Source organism: Manis javanica, chromosome 17 (assembly GCF_040802235.1).
Source record: "Manis javanica isolate MJ-LG chromosome 17, MJ_LKY, whole genome shotgun sequence".
NCBI lineage: Eukaryota > Metazoa > Chordata > Mammalia > Pholidota > Manidae > Manis > Manis javanica.
This window is the reverse complement of record NC_133172.1, coordinates 18,510,151-18,529,821: the sequence shown is the minus strand read 5'-3', so window position 1 is coordinate 18,529,821 and position 19,671 is coordinate 18,510,151. Positions and strand designations below refer to the sequence as shown.

The window sequence follows — 19,671 nt, the reverse complement described above, 5'->3', positions numbered from 1 at the left end:
TAGGACCTGCCTGCTCCAGAGGTCACTGCTGCAGGGCGCGGAGAGGTTGCCAAAGCAAACCAGCCCCCGTGACTTGTAGGAAAGCAGCTGGGGGGAGGGGGCTGGGGCTGGGCTGGGGACAAGGAAGGGACAGAGGCTGGAGCAGGAGCTGGGGCGGGCGAGGGTTCTGGGCACAGGGCTGGGACAGGGACTGCCTTGTTCAGGAGCTGAGCAGGGGGTACAGGAAATGGCAGGGGCAGTGTGGCCTGGGCTGGGCAAGGAGTGTTGAAAGGGGCAGGGATGGACAGGGCCGGAGTTAGGGCCGAGCTGGGATGGGGCAGGGGCTGGGCAGGAGGCAGGAGAGGAGGCTGGGGCAGGGTGGGCTTGGGGCAGCTGGGGCCCCCGTCTGGTTTCCTCTAATTCGTGTTCCTATCCTTTAGTCCTTGTAAGCAGCCCCCAGCCTGCTCTGTCTCCCAAACCTCTGGCCCTCAGGACAAGTCTGTCCCTACTCCCACCTCCCCTCAGACTGGCACACCTGGGCCCCCTCCAGGCTGGCAGCGGGCAGGTTGCTGGGCCTCATGGTCCAGCCCCTGCACACCCTGCCCCACCAGCCAGGTGGCCTCCAGCACTGCCAATCGCTTGGCCCTGCCCCTCTCCGCCCCTTCTCCCGCCTCTTGCCCAGCCCCCTCCTCCTCAGGTGAGGCCGCTAGGCCGAGCAGGCCCCACGCTGCTGCCTCTGTCTCCCGGCCACCCGCTGTTGCGGGGCCACCATGCTCCTGCCCAGGCCTGGAGACTGACCCTAAACCAGCACCAGCTCTCGGCTCCACCCCCGCTTGCGGGACTCCAGGGTAAGGACCAGCGCCCTCAGGTCCAGTCCCCAAGGCATGGGGACTAATGCCCACTTCCCAATAGAGGGACTCCCAGGGTGGTCCCTCTGACCTCTCTCCAAGGACCTCAGAGTTCTAGCCTCCTCTTCTTCAGACTCAGAGATTTGGCCCCATCTCTCCCCACTTCAGATCCAGGAGTTATGGGCCCCCAAACCCTTCTTTCCCTAGGACCTAGGAGTTCAAGCCCTTGCTCTGTCCTCCTTGAGACCCAGGAGTTTGGACCCTTAGCTCCCTACTCCCCCAGGCCCACCTATGGGCTCCCCTAGCCCTGCAAATCCAGGTGTCCCCCCAGCTGCTGGGCAGACACTGACCCCATCCTTGAACCCAGCCCAATCTGTGTCCATGATCGCAGCGTGCTCTGGCCAGGGCCCAGTCCCTCCAGCCTCCTGGATGGGTGCCTGGGACTGGGGGCACTGGGGCTGGGCTGGGCTCCCCCAGGCCCTGCCTCCCCGGTCCTCTCCCCACAGGTCCCACCCCGGCCCAGGAGGTCAGCCGGGGAATCATTAACAAGAGGCTGTGACATGGCGGAGAAGGAGGGTGAGTGCCCCTTTCCCTGAGCCCCAACTTTGGCTCTGCCTGGCGCCCCTCCCTCTATGCTCTCTTCCCAACCTTTTGCCCCCTTAGAGCCCCCTCTCTCTGGCACCCCTCCTGGGACCATCCCCACCCCCTTCGGGAGCCTCCTCCACTAGATTAACTATTAACCAAATTTTCTGTGGGCTTGTGCCACCGTCTGCCTCCCTGCTACCCCATATGACCTGCCTGACCCCGTGCCTCAGTTTCCCCTCCACCCCCCAGTGATTTCTCAGCTAGCCCTGGACATCCTCCTCTTGGGGCCAAGGTGGGGAGACTAGCTATCACAGTTAGGGACGCAGGCCCTGGGGTTGAATCTGCTGCCGCCACTTTTTTGCTGTGTGATCTTGTGCAAGTGACATCCTTTCTCTGGGCTTTGGTTTCCCCTGGGTCATGCTATCTACATGCTACCTATGTGGGGTTGTTAGGAGCACAGCCCATACACAAGGCACCAGCATGGGCTTACCATGTAAGACTCACACCATGAACCAGAGCTGTCATGACAGAGGTCAGCTGACTTGGAGTCCCGGGGACCCCAAGACCCCACTGATTCCAGACATTCCCCCCACCTCCTCAAACTGTGGACAGAAGAGCCGAGGGCAGCCTTTGGACCCAGCATGGATGGATGGAGGGGAGAGACAGCAGAGGAAGCGCTTCACCACCGCTGGAGCGGCTGGCACCCAAGGGCTCTTTACAGCCTGGAGAGGGGACTCCAGACAGCCTGGCTCCCTCTCAACCCCTTCCGCACTTGGGAGCCAGCAGGAGGGCCTCGAGGGCGCCTCTCCTTCCTGCCCTCCCCAGCTGGGGCTGTCTCCCTCTCTTCTTCCCAGAACCAGGCTAGCTGGGTTCTGTCCCAGGAAGCAGCACTTCCTAGTTGTGAGGTCTTGGGCAAGCCTCAAGCCTTACCCTTTCTGGGCCTCAGTTTCTCCTTCTGTAAAACAGAGATGGTCCTAGTGCACACCCCACAGGTTGGTGTGAGCACTTAAATGCCATGATAGGCAGAAGTGCTGAGTGTGTTGGCTGAAACCACCAGTGTGGGTCCCTGACCTCCTCGGGGCTCAGCACAGTCAGCAGATCAGACCTCAAACCATTCAGCTCAGGGTGAGCCCAGGCTCCGGCGGTTCGGGAGAAGGCGCTGCATGTTTGCTGAGCGGGTGGACGGCAGAGCCCCATGTGGGGATGCCTTCCCTCCTGGGGCTGACTGTAGGCAGTCACCAGGGCTGTGGCCTCTGGGCAAATGAACCAGGGAAGAGAAGCAGAGTGTGGCCGGCAGGATGGCCAGAGTTGGGTCTGGGTACAGAGAGAACCGAGGCCCAGGGGGCCCCAGTGCACCCCCAGGCAGCTCGGGCTGGGTGTGGAGGGGAGTCCTGCTGCCAGGCTGGAGGCGTACAGATGCGGAAAGGCCGGTCGCCTGCTTACTGGCTGGGTGACTCGGGTGGGTGTCACCGGCTGCCTTTCCTTACCTGTGACCCGGGAATGATGACGACGATGCCTTCGTCATTAACAGTTGCCAGGCTTTAAGGGAGGTGCAGGAGGGGGGTAGGGCGGCGCTGGGAGTCTGGCAGGGTTCTGAGGGCCATTGAGCAGTGCTGCTGGTGTTGTTGCAAGTGCCCGAGGCCAGGTGCTTGGTGCTCCCTGGGGACTTAGGATTGGAGGAGGTGACATCTTTCTAAGTTGACATTCAGGATGAGTAGGGTGTGGGTGGGGTGCATGAGGCAGAGGGAACCGCATGGCTAAAAGCTGGGGGTGACAGGCTGCCAGTGTGCAATGGCACGTCGATAATCAGGGTGTGTCTGGAGGTAAAGTTGGAAGTGGAGCTGGTGGGTGACAGGGTGTGCAAGCTGGATCCAGGTCTGCTGGGACTGCTGAGGGGGAGGGGCAGGCTAGTGCTGGGGCAGTTCTGGGTCTTTCCACAAGATGGCACTCAGGGATTCTTTGCTTCTCTTTCCTAACACGTATTTCGCAAGTTCTGTTGTTTTGGTTGCTTTCTGGAAGTTCTAGCAAGTGTCTGATAATGACCCATATGGCTGTCTGGGCATTTGGAGAAACATATGTTTGACTTCTAAATCTCTAACAGTCGTGCTTATATCCTAGAGGGGCTGGCAGAGCAGGGCTGAGGGCCTTAGTCTCTGTCCTGGAGGGCACTGGGGAGCCATGGAGGGTTCTAGGTAGAGAAGGGACAAGGTAGATTTGGTGTTTAGGAAGATATCCAGGCTTTTGTGTGGAGGCTGGCCCACAGGGGACAGCCGAGCCCAGGGCTCAGATGGGGCTGGGGATGGAGAAGGAGAGGATGGCTGGGAGATGCTCGGGAGGCCTGCAGTCTGTGGAGCTGGCAAGCTGTGCAGGAAGGGAGGCATCCTGCCAATGAGGGACAGTCCTGAGGATGAGAACGTTGGAGACAGAACCTGGGGCTCCTGGGAGAGACTGAGGCCAGTATGGGACCTGGGGGTGTGAGGAACTTCAGGGGTTACAGAGGGTGGCACGTATGAGGCTGCAGGACCCCTGGGACTGAGGAGAGTCCAGGGCTGGGGCAGAAAATGGAAGCTGAGACTGTGGAGATGGGTTAGACAGACTTGGCCCGAGGAGGTATGAGGCGGAGGAGATGATGGCTCACGCTGTGAACTCCAGATTTCAAGGAGAGGGCAGAGGGTCAGGAGCTAGAGAAGGCACTGTTGGAGAGGTAAGAGGAAAATCAGATGCATGTGGGTGCCCCAGAAGTCAAATGAGGAGACACTCGTTCAGGAAGGTGGAGCAGGTGCGGTGTGGACTGAGGCCTGGAGCTAGCAGCTGTCTGAGAAGACCGGGGCCGCCCAGTGCACTGGAGGAGCAGAGAGCACAGCCTTGGGGAGAGGCTGGGGCACCTGGCTTACTGAGCACAAAGACCCTATTGCTGCTGGACTCCGACAAGAGTGCTGCCTCTCTCGCTGGGGATGGAGTGAGGATGCCTCCTGTTCCACCGAAGGCACCACTTTTAGAGTTGCCCAAAGTCCCCTGAACCAGTGGGCTTGGAAGGAGGTTCTTCCTGTCACCCAAAGAGGCATGGGGTGGCAATGCTTTCTGCCCTAGGAGACATAGGAGAGCCTCAGGCTGGGTTCTGAATGGCCCAAAGCCCTGGCAGGCATGTCTGAAAACAAAGGAACCAGGAGCTCCCTGGTGGCCTCAGGGAGCCAGGACCTTCCGCTGGAGCCAGGAAGATGGGTTGGCAATAAAGTTGGCAGGTGGGCCTGAGAGGCCCTCTCAAGACCAGGAAGAGTCAGCCAGCAGGGGTTGGGCAGGCCTGGCCCACTGGGACCTCTTTGGAGGGACGGAGTGTTCCCTTACGCCTTGACAGGAACTGCTGGGCTCTCAAATTCTTAAGATACTCAGACAATGGCCATTCCAGGAAGGTCTGGACCACTCCCTGCTCTGTTCCAGGCCCTGGCCTGGCCCTGTGCACACCAGCCAAGCTACCACAACACCGATGGGCATGCGGGGAGCGCCTGCAGTTGTGGGAGAGCCTTGCAGGTGCCAAGGGCAGTCAGGTAGACACCAGGCCCAGCCGAAGGTTTACAGCAGCCTCTTCTCCTCGGTCTTGTCACAGTCCCTAGGGAAGCAGTTGGCTTTTAATCTCTAGGGCCCCTGTTGCACTGCGAATAAAATCCCTCTTTCCTCAGGCCGCCAGGCCTCCCTGGCTGGCCCCAGTCTTGGTCCCACTGCCTTCCCCAAGCTCGTGCCATTCTGGCCACATCAAGGCCTCTCTGCCCTCTAGCAGATTGTGCTTTTCCCTGCCTCGAGGCTTTGCCTGCGCTGTTCCATCTGCTCCCATCTGCTCACAGGCATCTCTTGGGGAAGCCCTCCCTGGGCACCCTGCAGAAGCCATTGGCTGCCCCCACCTGCATTGTTTTCTTCATACACTTTGCCACAATCTGGAAATTATCAAATTTTTTTACTTGTTTACATCTCCCTCTCACCTTGCACACATGAGTGTGAACCCCGTGAGACCCAGCATCTCATCTGTCTTGTTGTGGGGAGTGTCAGATCTCAGAAGGGTGCCAGATACAGAGCAGACACTCAATAGGACAATGAATGAATAAAACTCCATTTTACAGATGAGGAAATTGAGGCCCAGAGAGGTGAAGGGAGATGTCTGGGACCACACAGCACTAATGATTTAAAAGGCCTTTATTGAGAACTTGCTGTATGCCAGACCCAGCAGCATGGCTTAGTGATTGCACACTGGAGCCCTCACTCCAGACCTGCCCAGGGCTCAGGACTCGGTTTTGCCTCTCCTGGCTGAGCCATCTCGAGCCTGTGACTCTACTTTTCTGAGCCTCAGTTCTCCCTGTCTGAGAAATGGGAATCATAACTTAGATAAGGACTGAATAAGTTAATGAATTTAGAGTATCGCTTGTCATGTAGTAAGCATTTGACGAGTTTGGCTATGATTATTATTATTCGAAATAACTTTAAAGTATTACTTTTAGAGGTGAGTACTGGGTGGATGCTCATTAAGTAGATGAGGAAGCTGATGCTCAAAGAGGTAATGCCACTTGCCCAAGGTCCCAGCTAGGAAAGAGTAAGGTCAGTATTTTTAAGTGAGGCTGGCAAATTTCCAAACTTAGGTTCTCAGCCTCCAGGGGCAGATTTGATGTTGGAGCTGGGTGCTGGGGGAAAGATCTGGTTTGAGGAGGTACCCAGGGACAGAGGATCTGGAACAGCAGAGAAAAATGAGGCAGTGAGGAAATGCCAAACATCAGAGAGAAGAGCTGCCAAGAGGGCAAAGGTCAGGGGTCACAGCCCCCCAGAGGCTCCAACAGCCTTTCTGAGAGAGTTAGCCGAAGTGAGAGGTACAAGAAAAGATGGCACCATGTGATGAGGAAGATAGAGAAGCGCATCATCGTTGGGGAGGAGAACTCCCCCAAGTGCCAGTAGTGCAGACAGGGAGGGTGGCAGCTGTTCCAGGCCCTCCCCTTCCCAGTAGAACCCTTGGGGAGCTGGACACCTGGTTGTCCACACGTCAGGGGAGATGGCCCTGCCCACTGCTGTGCCCTGAGAGACCGGGCCCAGGGCATGGCAGGCTCAGGCATACTAAGTTAGCCTTGGGGGCAGGGCAGAGCTGGCCTGTGCCCAGACCCTGCCGTCCTGGCAGTGGCCCCAGCATGGTGTCTGTTGCAGGTGGCCAGGCTGTGCCATGCTACTCCGGACCCAAGGTGGCAGCTCTCACTGTGGGGACCCTGCTGCTCCTGACAGGCATTGGGGCAGCATCCTGGGCCATTGGTGAGAATGGCCCCCTGTGCCTCTGTCCTCCCCTGTCCCCTGTGGCCCCCAGCCTGCCTGCCCTTACCTCTGCCTTCTCTGCAGTGATGGTTCTACTCAGGAGTGATCAGGAGCCGCTGTATCCAGGTGAGTGAAGCAGGCTGGGAACCCTCTGGGGAGCCCAGGAGAAAGCCTGTACCTGGGGGGAGCTCAGCAAAAGGATTTTGTGAATGAATGAACAAACCGCAGAAATGTTGGTAATGCTCGTGCCCTCGTATGGAGTGCCTGCTCTGGACTGGGTGCTGTTGTAAGCATTTCCCTTGTCTAATCCAGTGTTTTTCAGACCCTAAATGTATTACCCATTACTGTATCATGAAATTAATGAGTCAAAGATGACATTTTAAGAATTTTGAAAGAGATTAGATTAGAAAATATCAGAGTGCATCTCTCTCAGTAAGAAAAGTTTTGTTAATCTTTTGGTTTAATGAGGGTGGGACGGTTATTCTTTCCATTTTAAAAATGGAGAAACTGAAGCTCAGAGCAATGTGATGGTTTGCCCCAGAAAATAGAAGTTTGGGGCTACTTCGTAATGTAAAAATGTGTGGGGCATAGTTAGAACATGTTTAAGAGGTGCTGCCTGAATTCAGCAAACCCTTCTGGCTCTCTGAGTGGGTAGCTGTTGTCCCCATTTACAGATGTGGGAAGCTAGGCCCAGAGAGGACACACGGCTTGTAAATAATGGGTCCGGGAACAGCTCTTAGACAGGCCTGGTAGAGATGAGTCTCCAAGCAGGTGGGGGTGAATGGCCACACGACTGAATAGGCGCAGAAGCTAACTGTGGAATGAATGAATAAATCTTCCCAATACCAGCCCCATGCTGCCATTCTGTGACCCAGGGCAGCAGGAAGGAAGGGGAAGTTGGGTGGTGGGATGTGTTTTTCACTCCCACAAGCCTTCTCTAATTCCATAAAGGACTCAGCTCATGTTAAGCGATGAAAATCCAGACAAGGAGAGCCATCACCAGTGGTAGTCGTCCTCACCAGCACTTACAGAGCATTTACATGTGGCAGGCACAGGCCTCAGGGCGTCACAGGTGTCAAGTCATTAAATCCATAACAGCCCACTTTAATTTGGGGAAACTGAGGCACAGGAGAGCCACAGGTCACAGAGCTGGAAGGTGGCAGGCCTGGGATCTGAACCCCAGGCAGCTGGTCCCACCTCTTGTGCAGAACTACTACACACTGTTGTTTCTCAAGAAACAGCCAAGTGGGTTGCCACAGTGACAGCTAACGTATGCCAGGCCCTGGCTGCAGCCTTTGCACAAAGCCCTGAAGTTGGGGCTATTATTTCTATTTTGCAGATGGGGAAACTGAGGCCCAGCAAAGTGAACTGACATGCCCAAGACCACACGTCAAATAAGTGGCAAGGCAGCAGGATTGTGCCTCTGCCAAAATCCCCTCCATGGCTTCCCACTGATGCTAGGCTAAAATGCCAACCCCTCATAGCTCCGAAGCTCCTATGTCCGGGCCCCTCTCTGCCCACACCTTGCACCGCATCCACCACTTTCCAGGTTCCAGCCAAAGGGCCGCGGACACCCTCGACAAACCCTCCCGACACCACAGCCTTTGTCCACACATCTTGTACCAGCTCACACCTAGGGGCAGGTTTCAGGGTTCTGCACCATGGCTGCTGGGCTGTGGGGCCTCACAATAGCCCCACCCTCAACGTCCACATCTGTAAACTGAGGCTGAGAATGAGAGGAGGTGATGTTCTGTGCAGTGCTTGGCTTTCAGCCACTTGGTAAATGTTGGCTTTTGGTTTCAACCTTGAGGCCTTAAGTTTGCTGAGCAAGGCCTCTTTGCACCCCCAGACTCTGTGCTCCCCCACCCTTCAGCCATCCCTGCTGCCCTAGTAAAGCTCTTCTTGCAGTTAATTATTTACTCCTGGTGAATTTCAGGAGGGCAGGGGCATTTTGTTTACTGGCCCAGACAATGTTCTGCACATAGTAGGTGCTCAGGAAATCTTTGCTTAATGAATAAGCATGGAGACAAACTGCTGAGATGAACTAACTCGTCCTGGGCCTCCAGCTGGACAGTAACTAGGCCACGATTCAGACCTGGTTCCGGCCAATGCTGGCACACTGGTCCTTCAGTTGTACTTGGGTTTTCAAAAATGTGGGATATCAAAAAACAAAGACAACCCAAAAACTATATCCCCACCTCATTTTTCTGGGATTGTCACACCTCTAAATATATCAGTTTGGTAAAAGCAAACCAGGTGACCCAGAACATACTTTTTGCATTGCTTAAAATAATACAAACAAGAATAAAAAGCTTTAAAGTGGCATAGAATGTGGCTTAAAAATAACTGGGTGGGGGGGAGCATTTGATCTTCTCTCCCTCCCGCCTCCCCCAACATACATCCACAAAGGGACCATTTTTTCCTCAAACCTCACACTTTCTGGAAATCATATCTTGGAGCACTTAGAAGTCACTCACCCCCAGTTGGGGTTTCAAACCCCAAGTCTTGGTCTTGGAACTCAGGGTGGTGGGTACCACCCAGCCAAGGTGCCAGATATCCCCTGCCCCCAGCCGGGAGTAGGAGGCTATGATTAAGGCAAGCCAGCCAGGAAGCTCTTACTCCTGACTGCGGGTGAGTATATTCGGGGTGGGGGCAGGTAAGGGTCTGTGTGAGACCCACAAAAGGAGCAGGGAGCATGCAAGTCAGCAGGCCTGGGCTCAGATCCTGGCTTTGCTGGTGCTTGGCTGTACACCCTGGCCAAGTTCATCTTCTCCAAGGCTCAGTTTCCCCATCTGTGAGATGGGCATAGAAATGGTCTCTACCTCCCAGGATGGTTACAGGATTCAAAGAACCTCCCAGATATGACACATGGCATGGGGCCAACCCACTGGCATCTCCAGGACCTGTAGCCTGTGTTATTAGGGTTACTGTGCTGTTAATTGTTTAACCTTCAGGAAGGGAAGCTGCTTGAGAGGCTATCTAGGACAATATTGAAAGGTTGGGGTTTGGACTCAAGTCTAAATGCAAATCCTCTCTCTCTGCCTTTCTGCGATGTTGGGCAGGTGACCCTACCTCTCTAAGCTTCAACAGCCTCATCTGATCAAAATGAGGGTGATCTCTGTGGCCTCAGTGGGTGGAGGGTGTTGGTAAGGCCTTGGAGGGGAGGGAGAGCATGTAGCATAGCAACGGGCACACATTAGGTTCTCAGCAGGACAGGGTGCTCCCCGGAGATCCGACCTCCCTGTGTCCAGGTCTGCAGGGCTATGGGAACAGGGCCTCGCCGGCTCCTGCCTACGAGGATCCGGAAATGAGTTTGCCCCAGATTTGGTTTCCCAGAATGTGTCCTCAGAACACCAGCCATGAAGGAGGCTCAGGAGAAGAGGACCAAGGATCTTTCCCCAAACCTGTTCCTCGCCACCTTCCCCTCCCTGACCAGCTCCATCCTTTCAGTGGCTCAGGCCAAACACCTGGAATTGTCCTTGACCCCTGTCTTTCCTTCACACCCACACTCAACCTGTTAGGAAGCCCTGTGGCTCCACCCCCAAAATCTGCCCAGAATCCACTCTTCTTCCCACTGCCCCCACCCTGGCCCTGGCTGGGCCCTACCCTCTCCCTCCTGGACACCACAGCAGCTCCTCCCCATCTCCCTGCACTCGTCCTGCTCCCCACGGGCAGCGAAAGGAAACCTGGCACCCTGGGACAGGTCTGGTGCTCCGTACTGAGCCCTTCCTGGCTGCCCCTCCCTGCTGAGAACGCCAGGTGTTACCCCCGCCTATCACCCCTCCCTCCCTCTGCTCAGCCTCCCTGCTGTTCTCACCCCCACCCCTGCCTGGGGGTCGTGCAGTGTCCCGGGGCCTGGCTCTCTGGTCCCTACTGTCTTCACGACTCTCCTCACCTTTGGGTCTTTGCTTGGCTCCCACCTTCTCAGTGAGCTTTCCCTGCCTGCCTGTTGAACGTCACAACTCCACCCTGCATGCCAGGACCCCCCTGCCTCTGTCAAGCTTGATTTATCTCCCTGGCCCCTTCTTTTGCGACACACGATCTGTTTTATGTATTTGTCCCTTTTTATCCATCTCACTTGTCCTTTGAGCTCCACAGAGCAGGGGTTTTGTCGGATCTGTTCATTGCCCAGAACACAGCCTGGCACGTATAGAGTATCTGGTAAATGAAATAAATACACCTAAGGGCCCTGACCTGGCTTAGGTGTGAACAGGGGTTCTCTGGCCATGTTTGGGGAGCAGCCTGTGAGGGGCAAAGGGGAACACTACTTCGCAACACAACACAACTAGCCCCAGACATGAGGAATCCCCAGCAAGCCCTCTTCCAGCCTTCCTATGTATCTCTGTCCTACCTCTTCTCAGTCTGTCATGATGTGTTTGGTTGGGTGACTTTTTTTATTGCTGTCTGTCTCCCCTGCCCCAGATTTTGGCATGTTGTGGACACAGCCTAGGATTGGATTGTTCATCTTTATGTTCCGAGCATCACCCCACACAGGAGTGGGCATAGAGTATGTGTCTGGCTAATGGTTGTTGAGTGAATGAATGAATGCATGAATGAATGAGTGAATACTACATCCTCTGCTTGGGGACTTACCAGACACTATAGTATATTCAAGGCTCTGACAAGTCCTGCAGATGTGAGCTTTTATTTCTTTTTTTTTGAGAGATTAGAAGATATCTGTTTAAATATTTTGGCAATCTGATATATTAGTCAAGGGTCTTAAGGCTGAAAAAGATAAAAGGAATAAATTAAATTGACCCACTTGAGTCATGTGCCCTTCCAGACACAATCACAAAGGTAGGGGCAGGGGTGCTCTGATTGGTCCTGCCAGGACTCAGGACTAGACCCTGGAGAGCAGGCCAGGAGGGGCTCAGGTGGGAAGGTGACCCAGGCGGCCCGTCCTGTCGCCCTGCAGTGCAGGTCAGCCCAGCAGACACTCGGCTCACCGTGTTTGATGAGAGGGAGGGGACGTGGCGGCTGCTGTGCTCCTCACGCTCCAATGCCAGGGTGGCGGGACTCAGCTGTGAGGAGATGGGCTTCCTCAGGTACAGGTGCCCCCTGGAGGGTGGGGTGGGCGGGCGGGAGGAGCAGGCCTGACCCCTGCCCTGCCCAGGGCGCTGGTCCACTCCGAGCTGGACGTGCGGACAGCGGGCGCCAACGGCACGTCGGGCTTCTTCTGCGTGGACGAGGGAAGGCTGCCGCACGCCCGGAGGCTGCTCGAGGTCATCTCCGTGTGGTGAGGAGGGCGGCGGGCAGATGGGGCACACACAGGGCCCCGGCCCCCAGGCGCCCCACACCTGCTTTCCCCGCCTCCCTTTCATCCGTCCTAAGTGGCCTCTCCTTTTGTCATGGTCTGTCTCACAGTGACTGTCCCAGGGGCCGTTTCCTGGCTACCAGCTGCCAAGGTGAGACCCTAAAGTTCAGAACCCTCCTCCTTAGAACCCTCCCCACCCCCCCGCCAAGTGCAGGGCTATGCCCCTTAGGTCCCCTAAGGATGGGACTGTGTCCCCTTCAGATTCCCCAAGGGCAAGGCTATGTCTCATCGGACGCCCCTGGGCAGGCCATGTCCTCTTAGATCCTGCAAGGATAGAGCTGTGTCCTCTCAGACGGTGGGTCCATGTCCCCTCAGACCCCTCAGGTCAGGATCCCCAGAGTGGGGCCATGTCTCTCAGCCTCCCTGGGGCAGGGTGAACCCACGCCCCTAAGGTCCCAGGCCCTCTTGCTGCCCTCGGCTCCCTCCCGCAGACTGCGGCCGGAGGAAGCTGCCCGTAGATCGCATTGTGGGAGGCCAAGACACCAGCTTGGGCAGGTGGCCGTGGCAAGTCAGTCTTCGCTATGACGGAGCACACCTCTGTGGCGGGTCTCTGCTCTCCGCAGACTGGGTGCTGACAGCCGCCCACTGTTTCCCTGAGTGAGTGTCCTCCACAGCGCTGACAGAGGGAGGCAGGGGACGGCGTGGTGGGGAGGCTGTGCCCAGGCAGGCTGCCACCCTCCCCTCCTGTTCCCTGGTAGGCGGAACCGGGTCCTGTCGCGATGGCGAGTGTTTGCAGGCGCTGTGGCCCAGGCCTCACCCCACGGCCTGCAGCTGGGCGTGCAGGCAGTAGTCCACCATGGGGGCTATCTCCCCTTCCGAGACCCCAGCAGCGAGGAGAACAGCAATGACATCGCCCTGGTCCACCTCTCCAGCCCCCTGCCCCTCACAGGTAAGTCTGGGGGCTGGGCCTTGTTCTGGGGACTCTGGAGGCTGGGAGGACAGAGGAGGGGCCCGGGGCATGGAAAGCCATGCTGGTAAGGGAACTGATCTTGAGGGGGCATGAACTGGGCATTCATTAAGCAGGAACAACGGGTGCAGCCACATGAAAACCATCTGGCAGTTCATCAGAAAGTTAAACATCAAGTTACCACTGGACCCTGCAATTCCTCTCTCAGGGTACAAACGCAAAAGAAACGAAAATACATGTCCACACAAAAACTTGCACACAAATGTGCATGGCAGCACTGTTCACAGTAGTCAAAAGGTGAAAACAACCCAGATGCTTATCACCTGATCAATATGCATAAACAAAATGTGGTAGATCCACACAATAGAATATTTGGCTATAAAAAGGAGGGATACACACTGGGTGACCCTTGCAAACACTGTGCTGAGTGAAAGCAGACCCAAAAGGCTACTATATGATTCCATTTATTTGAAATGTCCAGAACAGACAAATCTGTAGAGGTAGAAGGTAGATGAGTGGTTACCACAGGGTGGGGGTGGCATGGGATGGAGGTGGAGATGGGGAAATGGGGAGGTGAGAGGTAAATTTTTGGGGGATGATGACTTGTTCTAAAATTGTGATGGCTGCATCTTCCTGTTGCCAGGCACACTACTTAACTATATATTTCTGAACCCACAAAAGACCATTGACTAGTCCACTTTAAGCTGTAAGCTCCCCGCAAAAAATTATTAAATGAAATGAAAAAGATATTAAGAATATATGATCCATGGGGAAGTCAGGAGTTATTCCCTCTGTAGTTCTCCAGAACATTTCCTGGCGCCCAAAGAGAAACGCCCACTGGGGTGCCAACGTGTCTAACACACCCTGGATTCAGAGCAGACCTTGGGCTTCAGCTTTCTGCAGGCCCTAGTGTAGTAATAACGATAAAAATAACGGTAATGATGGTGATAACTAAGTCATGATAGTGATGACAAGCCTTCAACAGGCAACAGTCTGATAGTAATAACGATATAATATAATAAAACATTATCGTAGTGAACATGAGCGCTCGCACCGATTCCTGGGTGCCAGGCGTGCTCCTCACTGTGTCCCAAGCACAGCAGCCCAGGGGTGGTAGGTCCTCTTAACATCCTGTTTTCCTACGTGGGGAAAGGTCCCAGCACAGAGAAGGTAAACATGCCCCCAGTTCCCACAGCTGGCAAATGGCAAAGAATTGAGCCCAAGCTGCCTGGTACTGAAAAAACTGTGTAACCCCCAGGCTAGCTGCCAGAGAAGTTGGTACCATTTTATGATTTGCCTTATATTTATTTATGTTTTTTTATTAAAGTATCATTGCTATACACTCTTATGAAGGTCTCACATGAGCAACATTGTGGTTTCAACATTCACCCATATTATCAAGTCCCCACCACATACCCCATTGCAGTCACTGTCCATCAGTGTAGTAGGATGCCACAGGGTCGCTGTTTGTCATCTCTTGTGCATACTGGACAGAGGTTTTGTACCAGGTGGGGCAGCCGGCAGAAGCTGGGTGCTTTCTCGCACAGAGTACATCCAGCCTGTATGCCTCCCGGCTGCCGGTCAGGCCCTGGTGGATGGCAAGCTGTGTACCGTGACAGGCTGGGGCAACACGCAGTACTACGGTGAGTCGTCACCTCCACTTGGGAAACCATCCTGGGGAGCCTCTGAGCTAGGCTGAGGAAGGGCAGTCTGGTTGGTGCAGTGCCTCTTGGTCTCGGGGTATGGGGACGCTGAGGAACCTGGGTGGGCACTAGGAGGGAAGAGGGGTGTGCATCCTCCCCAGCTTTGGCCAGCCTTGCCTGCACACCTCCAGGCCAACAGGCTGGGGTGCTCCAGGAGGCCCGAGTCCCCATTATCAGCAATGATGTCTGCAATGGCCCCGACTTCTACGGGAACCAGATCAAGCCCAAGATGTTCTGTGCCGGTTACTCTGAGGGTGGCATCGATGCCTGCCAGGTGAGGGACTATGTGGGCAGCCGCCCCTGGACCCTGCCACTCTAGCCATGGAGACACAAGGCAGTGGGTGGTCAGGCTCCCTATCTCAGGGCCACAGCCCATGGCCGTGCAAGAGGTCTGCAGGCCAGCTATCTCGGCCTTAAGCCAGGCATCCTCTTCCCTCATCAGGGTGACAGTGGTGGCCCCTTCGTGTGTGAGGACACCATCTCTCGGACGCCACGTTGGCGGCTGTGTGGCATCGTGAGCTGGGGCACCGGCTGTGCCCTGGCTCAGAAGCCAGGTGTCTACACCAAAGTCAGTGACTTCCGGGAGTGGATCTTCCAGGCCATACAGGTGAAAGTTGGGCCCAGCTGGCAGCCAGAGGGTGGAGTGTTTGGGACTCTAATAGAGGAAGGGAGATGGGGGTTTTCTGGAAACCTATGCTCAAGCCTAGGAGAGGGTACCCTGGGGAACGGAAGGATTTCAGAGGGCTTCTGGGGCTGGGGGTTAGCTGTGGACTTTGGGAGAAGCCCCCCAGACCTCAGACGCCCGCGGTTGTCTTTTACCAGACTCACTCCGAAGCCAGCGGCATGGTGACACAGCTCTGACCCATGGCTTCTCCTCACTGCGCACGCTTCCAGGGCCCGAGTTGACCTAGGTGATTCCAGCCCCACATGGTGGGATCCACTGTGGGCCTGGGATGGGACACTTTTCTTCCTGGGCCCAGCCCACAGCCCCAAGGATACCCTCCCTCCAGGCTCCCTCTTCCACAGTGGCGGGCCACTCAGCCCTGGGACCACCCAAGCCTTACCCTCCTGACCCCCATGTAAATATTGTTCTGCCATTTGGGGACCCCCATCTAGGCCCCCTGATGACAGGATGTTCTTTAAATAATAAAGATGGTTTTGATTAATGGGGCCTCTGAGTATGCAAATGTAAGAAGCAATGAGGACCTTTTGGGGAAGGGAAGAAAGGAATTAGGGCCTGGCACAAATCAGGCAGGTTGTGTGATCCTTCAATCCCCACAGGCTTGAAAAAAAATATTTTAATTGGCTTACTTAACTAGAAATGTCTTGGAGCATCTGACTTCAGATACAGCTGGATTCGGCTGCTCAAATATTTTTCATCAGGACTGTGCCTCATTTCCTCTCAAATCTCTCTGTCAGCTTAATTTCCATGCAGCTTTCCCTACAACTCCCCCACCCCCACCATTGCACACCCACCCAAACTCTAGGTTAATACGCCATGGGCAACTTAGCAGCCTCAGTGGAAAGAGAAGGCTTCTTTCCCAGTAGTTACAGCAAAAAAGTCCCAGGCCTCACTTACTGGACAGATTTGGGTCAGACGCTCATCCCTCATCAAATCACCAGGCATCTGATACATGGGGTTGGCAGAAGGTTTGACCCTCAAGAACTACATGACTTGAGTGTGGGGAGATTCTCCAAAGGAAAATGGGATGCTGTTTCTAGAAAAAATGTAGATGCCTAATGAAAAAAAAAAGACATCCACTCTGGGCCAGTTCAGGAAACAGGGCCCTGTAGGATGGACAGGAGCACCAGGTCCTGTGAACACAGCCTGAGACCCTTCCACCTCTTCATCTGGGCTGGAGGTTGGGTCTCAGCTTCCCCTGGGGCCCACTCTGTTCTCTAGAGCATCTGCAGATCGTTGGGGCCCTGATGGCCACCAGGGGACACTGCTGCCCCTAAACTCTGAGCAACTAAGCATTTCCTGTTTAGCATGGTCCACGTGTTACTGAAAAATCAGAACGTCTGCAGGAAAATGCTCAGTGGGTGCCCGTTTCCCATGACTTCCAATGATAAAAATGGTAATGTGTTGCCCATCAACCACAAGCCCCCAGGCAATTTCTTAAAATGTAAATAGGCCCAGGAAAGTGCCTTTGGATGATGTACAAACTACCCATCTGGAAAATGCTCCAGGCATCACTCCCTGCACACTAAACCTTTAGCAAGGTTGATCCCCACCATCGCTTTGTCTGTTGGGAGCACCCCAGCCCCACATTTCATTTGAGGAGTTCCACATGGTTTTTCCAAGTATCTGCATGTGGCTGCACATCCTATTTGAAATGAAATCTAGAGTGGCTTTGTCAGAAATGTATTGAGTTTGGGGAATGTAACTAGGTTTTTCTTTGTAACTGTCAACTAAAAAATGTACTGTACATGTATTTTAAATTCAGGGACTCTGAGAGAACATGACACACCGTGGGGGTTCTGAGCAGATAAGACTATGTCCTGAAGGGTCTGAGGGGATACAGCTCACCCTGGCAGGGAGGGGCCCAGTCTGAGCAGATGTCACCCTGCTCTAGAGGGGGACTGGAGAGAGCATGGCCCAGCCCTAGGGGATCAGAGGGCAGGCAGCCCTAGTCTAGGAGATCTAGCAGATGTTTGGGTATAAAAAGCCACTAGCCTGTCTCCTGGGAAAATGTCAACCAGGGAGCAACTCTGGGTTCTTCCAGTATTATTGCTTTCTTGGAGAAAGGAGGGGAGGGGAGATTATGAATCACTCTATATGCATTCACCAGTTTCCTTCGTTTGCCAGAAGTCGGTGAGCCTCGGTTTCTCTTCCTGATTCCACCAATCTTGCCACCCACCCCAAGCAGCCCCACAGATATTAGAAAAATAATAACCACAGGGTTGCTTTGATATTCTGCTGGAATCTTGGACTTCAGAAAGGCTGAATATCCAAACTCTTCGTGTCGTTGCATGCATCTCTGAGCCAGAAGTATTTGGCCAGCTTTATCTAATTAATGTAACCGCATCAGGAACAGAAACAAGGCTGTGCATTCATAGTGTTCCTATCTGAACATTCCCTTTCAAATATAGAAAAGCCTTCTGGATGTGACTTGGAACAGAAAGCTATGTATGGAGTGTACAAGTCAGCATTCTCCCAGGCAACTGGCAGGAGAGATGTACAGTCAGTCTCTTACCATCATTACAAGTATAAATGCCACCATGATTAACAGTGAGTGTGATGAGGCCTGATAATTTTATATGCAGAAATAATTATCATGAATGTTGAAGTAATGATGTAAGTAGAGGATGGATTTTAGTCTCTGCAGAAAAAGTAATACTATTTAAATATGGCAGTTATTAAGCAAGCAGCTGTTCCAGTTCTCTTGCTGCCTAACGAGTCCAAACGTAGTGGTGTCAAATAGCAACCATTTTATTATGCTCATGGCCTCTGTGGCTCAGAAAGTCAGATGGGGAGAGGCAGGGACAGCCTGTCTCTGCCCCATTGATGTCCAGATCCTCAGAGGACCTGTTGTACTTGTGAGCCTGATGCCTGGCCTAGAACAGCTCAGAGGCTGGGCTCCGCTGGAGCTACCAACTCATCGTCTGTCCGAGCGGCTTGGGCTTCCTCCCAGCATGGCTGCCTCAGGACGTTTGGATTCCTCATATCGCTCAGGGCTCCAGAGGGAGTGTTTCATCAAATGCTGCCTTTTACAGCCTCATGTCTGCTCTACCTTGTCAGTTGAAGGAGTCACAGACCTGCCCAGACTCAAGAAGCGGAGACAGACAGGCCCAAACCCCTCCGTTCTTTGAAAAAATTCAGGGCCGTATTTCGGAATTGCCACAAGATCTTACTGAGGAGCATGTTGGCAGCTGATAAAGTAAAGAAATTACCCCTCACTAAAGTGTTCAGTCTTAAAGGTTTGCCTGCCATAAGTGTGGACAAAAAAATTGGTTATAAATTTAATAATAAGGTTGTCAAAAATAAAATTATTGGGAGCAGTAAACGTTCAATACATTTCCAGGTTTGTTTTTATGTCTCAGAAGTTCATTCTAAGATGGTGATGTTCAGCTTTGGGCACATCTTGATTTTAACACTAGTCAGCATTTGGACAGAATGCCTGTGTACTGCATTTATGAACAATAATTGTCATAATAACAACACATGCATGAATATTTTTGAGCACTTCCTATGTGCCATGCACTCCTGAGAGTTTTATGTATGTTATTTCATTATTTCCCCAAATTCAAATGTTTGAGTGTGGTTTTCCCAAGTGTTACTATTCATTCATCATTCATTCGTTCAACTAATATTTATCAAGTACCTATTATGTGCCAATCAAGTACTGTTATAAGTACCGGAGACACAACTGGAGACAAAACCGACAATAGCCCCTGCCTTATAGGGCTGCCCTCAGGGGACACAGACCAGGAGCAAATACCACGGGTCTGCTTGTGTTTATTCAGATCATGTCTTTTTCTTTTTTTCCTCTTTTTTTCAACTTAGCCTTGACGTTAACAACGATATTTATGAAACTGTGCGTTTCATGTCGTGGTGGCATACAATTTCAGTATAAATAGAAATTACTAGATAAACAAGTACAGTGAAATAATAACCAGTGCTTCCTCATCACCCTTCTCTACCCCTGGGATTTCCACACCCATGTGCCCCACTTGTGAAACACTTGTTTACTCCTCATGCAAGCTGGGAGGAAGGGGCTGTAGGGCTGGCATGCTCCAGAAGGGCTGTGTAGTCTGCTCCAGGGTCCACATCTGAACACCTGGGACTGTGACTAGAACACCTGAATGGGGGTACTGAGCCCCCATTCCCAGCCCATCAGGGCAGACCAGGCTTGGACACTGCCCCTTGGGGGCTGCCTGGCCGCCAGATGTGCAGGGTGCTCCAGGAGACGGGAGGCCTAAGCCGAAGATGCTTGGGGTGAGAGGCCTGCTCACTCACACTGGGGTGGAGTCCCACTTGGTTTGACTATATGAAGGGCTGGCTTGGGTTTGGGGACCCAGAGCCGTGCCTTGGGGGCCCCATTTTGAAGATGG

The 19,671-nt window shown here is 53.8% G+C and overlaps 1 protein-coding gene across 3 annotated transcripts; it reads left to right on the top strand.

Annotated features, from left to right (window-relative positions):
- Window positions 1-332: 332 nt before the first annotated feature.
- On the top strand, window positions 333-15,782 carry HPN (hepsin). Of its 3 annotated transcripts, none has more exons than XM_037021459.2 (13): window positions 333-827; window positions 1,334-1,403; window positions 6,591-6,692; window positions 6,777-6,818; window positions 11,608-11,737; window positions 11,806-11,928; window positions 12,057-12,097; window positions 12,438-12,603; window positions 12,705-12,895; window positions 14,422-14,556; window positions 14,748-14,890; window positions 15,059-15,223; window positions 15,439-15,782. In XM_037021459.2, exons 2-13 carry the CDS (start codon window positions 1,388-1,390, stop codon window positions 15,475-15,477), a joined length of 1,293 nt encoding a protein of 430 aa, XP_036877354.1. In that variant the 5' UTR covers window positions 333-827; window positions 1,334-1,387; the 3' UTR covers window positions 15,478-15,782. The 3 variants fall into 3 exon arrangements, with proteins under 3 accessions (XP_036877354.1, XP_036877356.1, XP_036877357.1); XM_037021461.2 differs by having other exon boundaries at window positions 337-827; window positions 14,461-14,556; XM_037021462.2 differs by lacking the exons at window positions 333-827; window positions 1,334-1,403; window positions 6,591-6,692; window positions 6,777-6,818 and adding an exon at window positions 11,181-11,199.
- The last annotated feature ends 3,889 nt before the right edge of the window (window positions 15,783-19,671 follow it).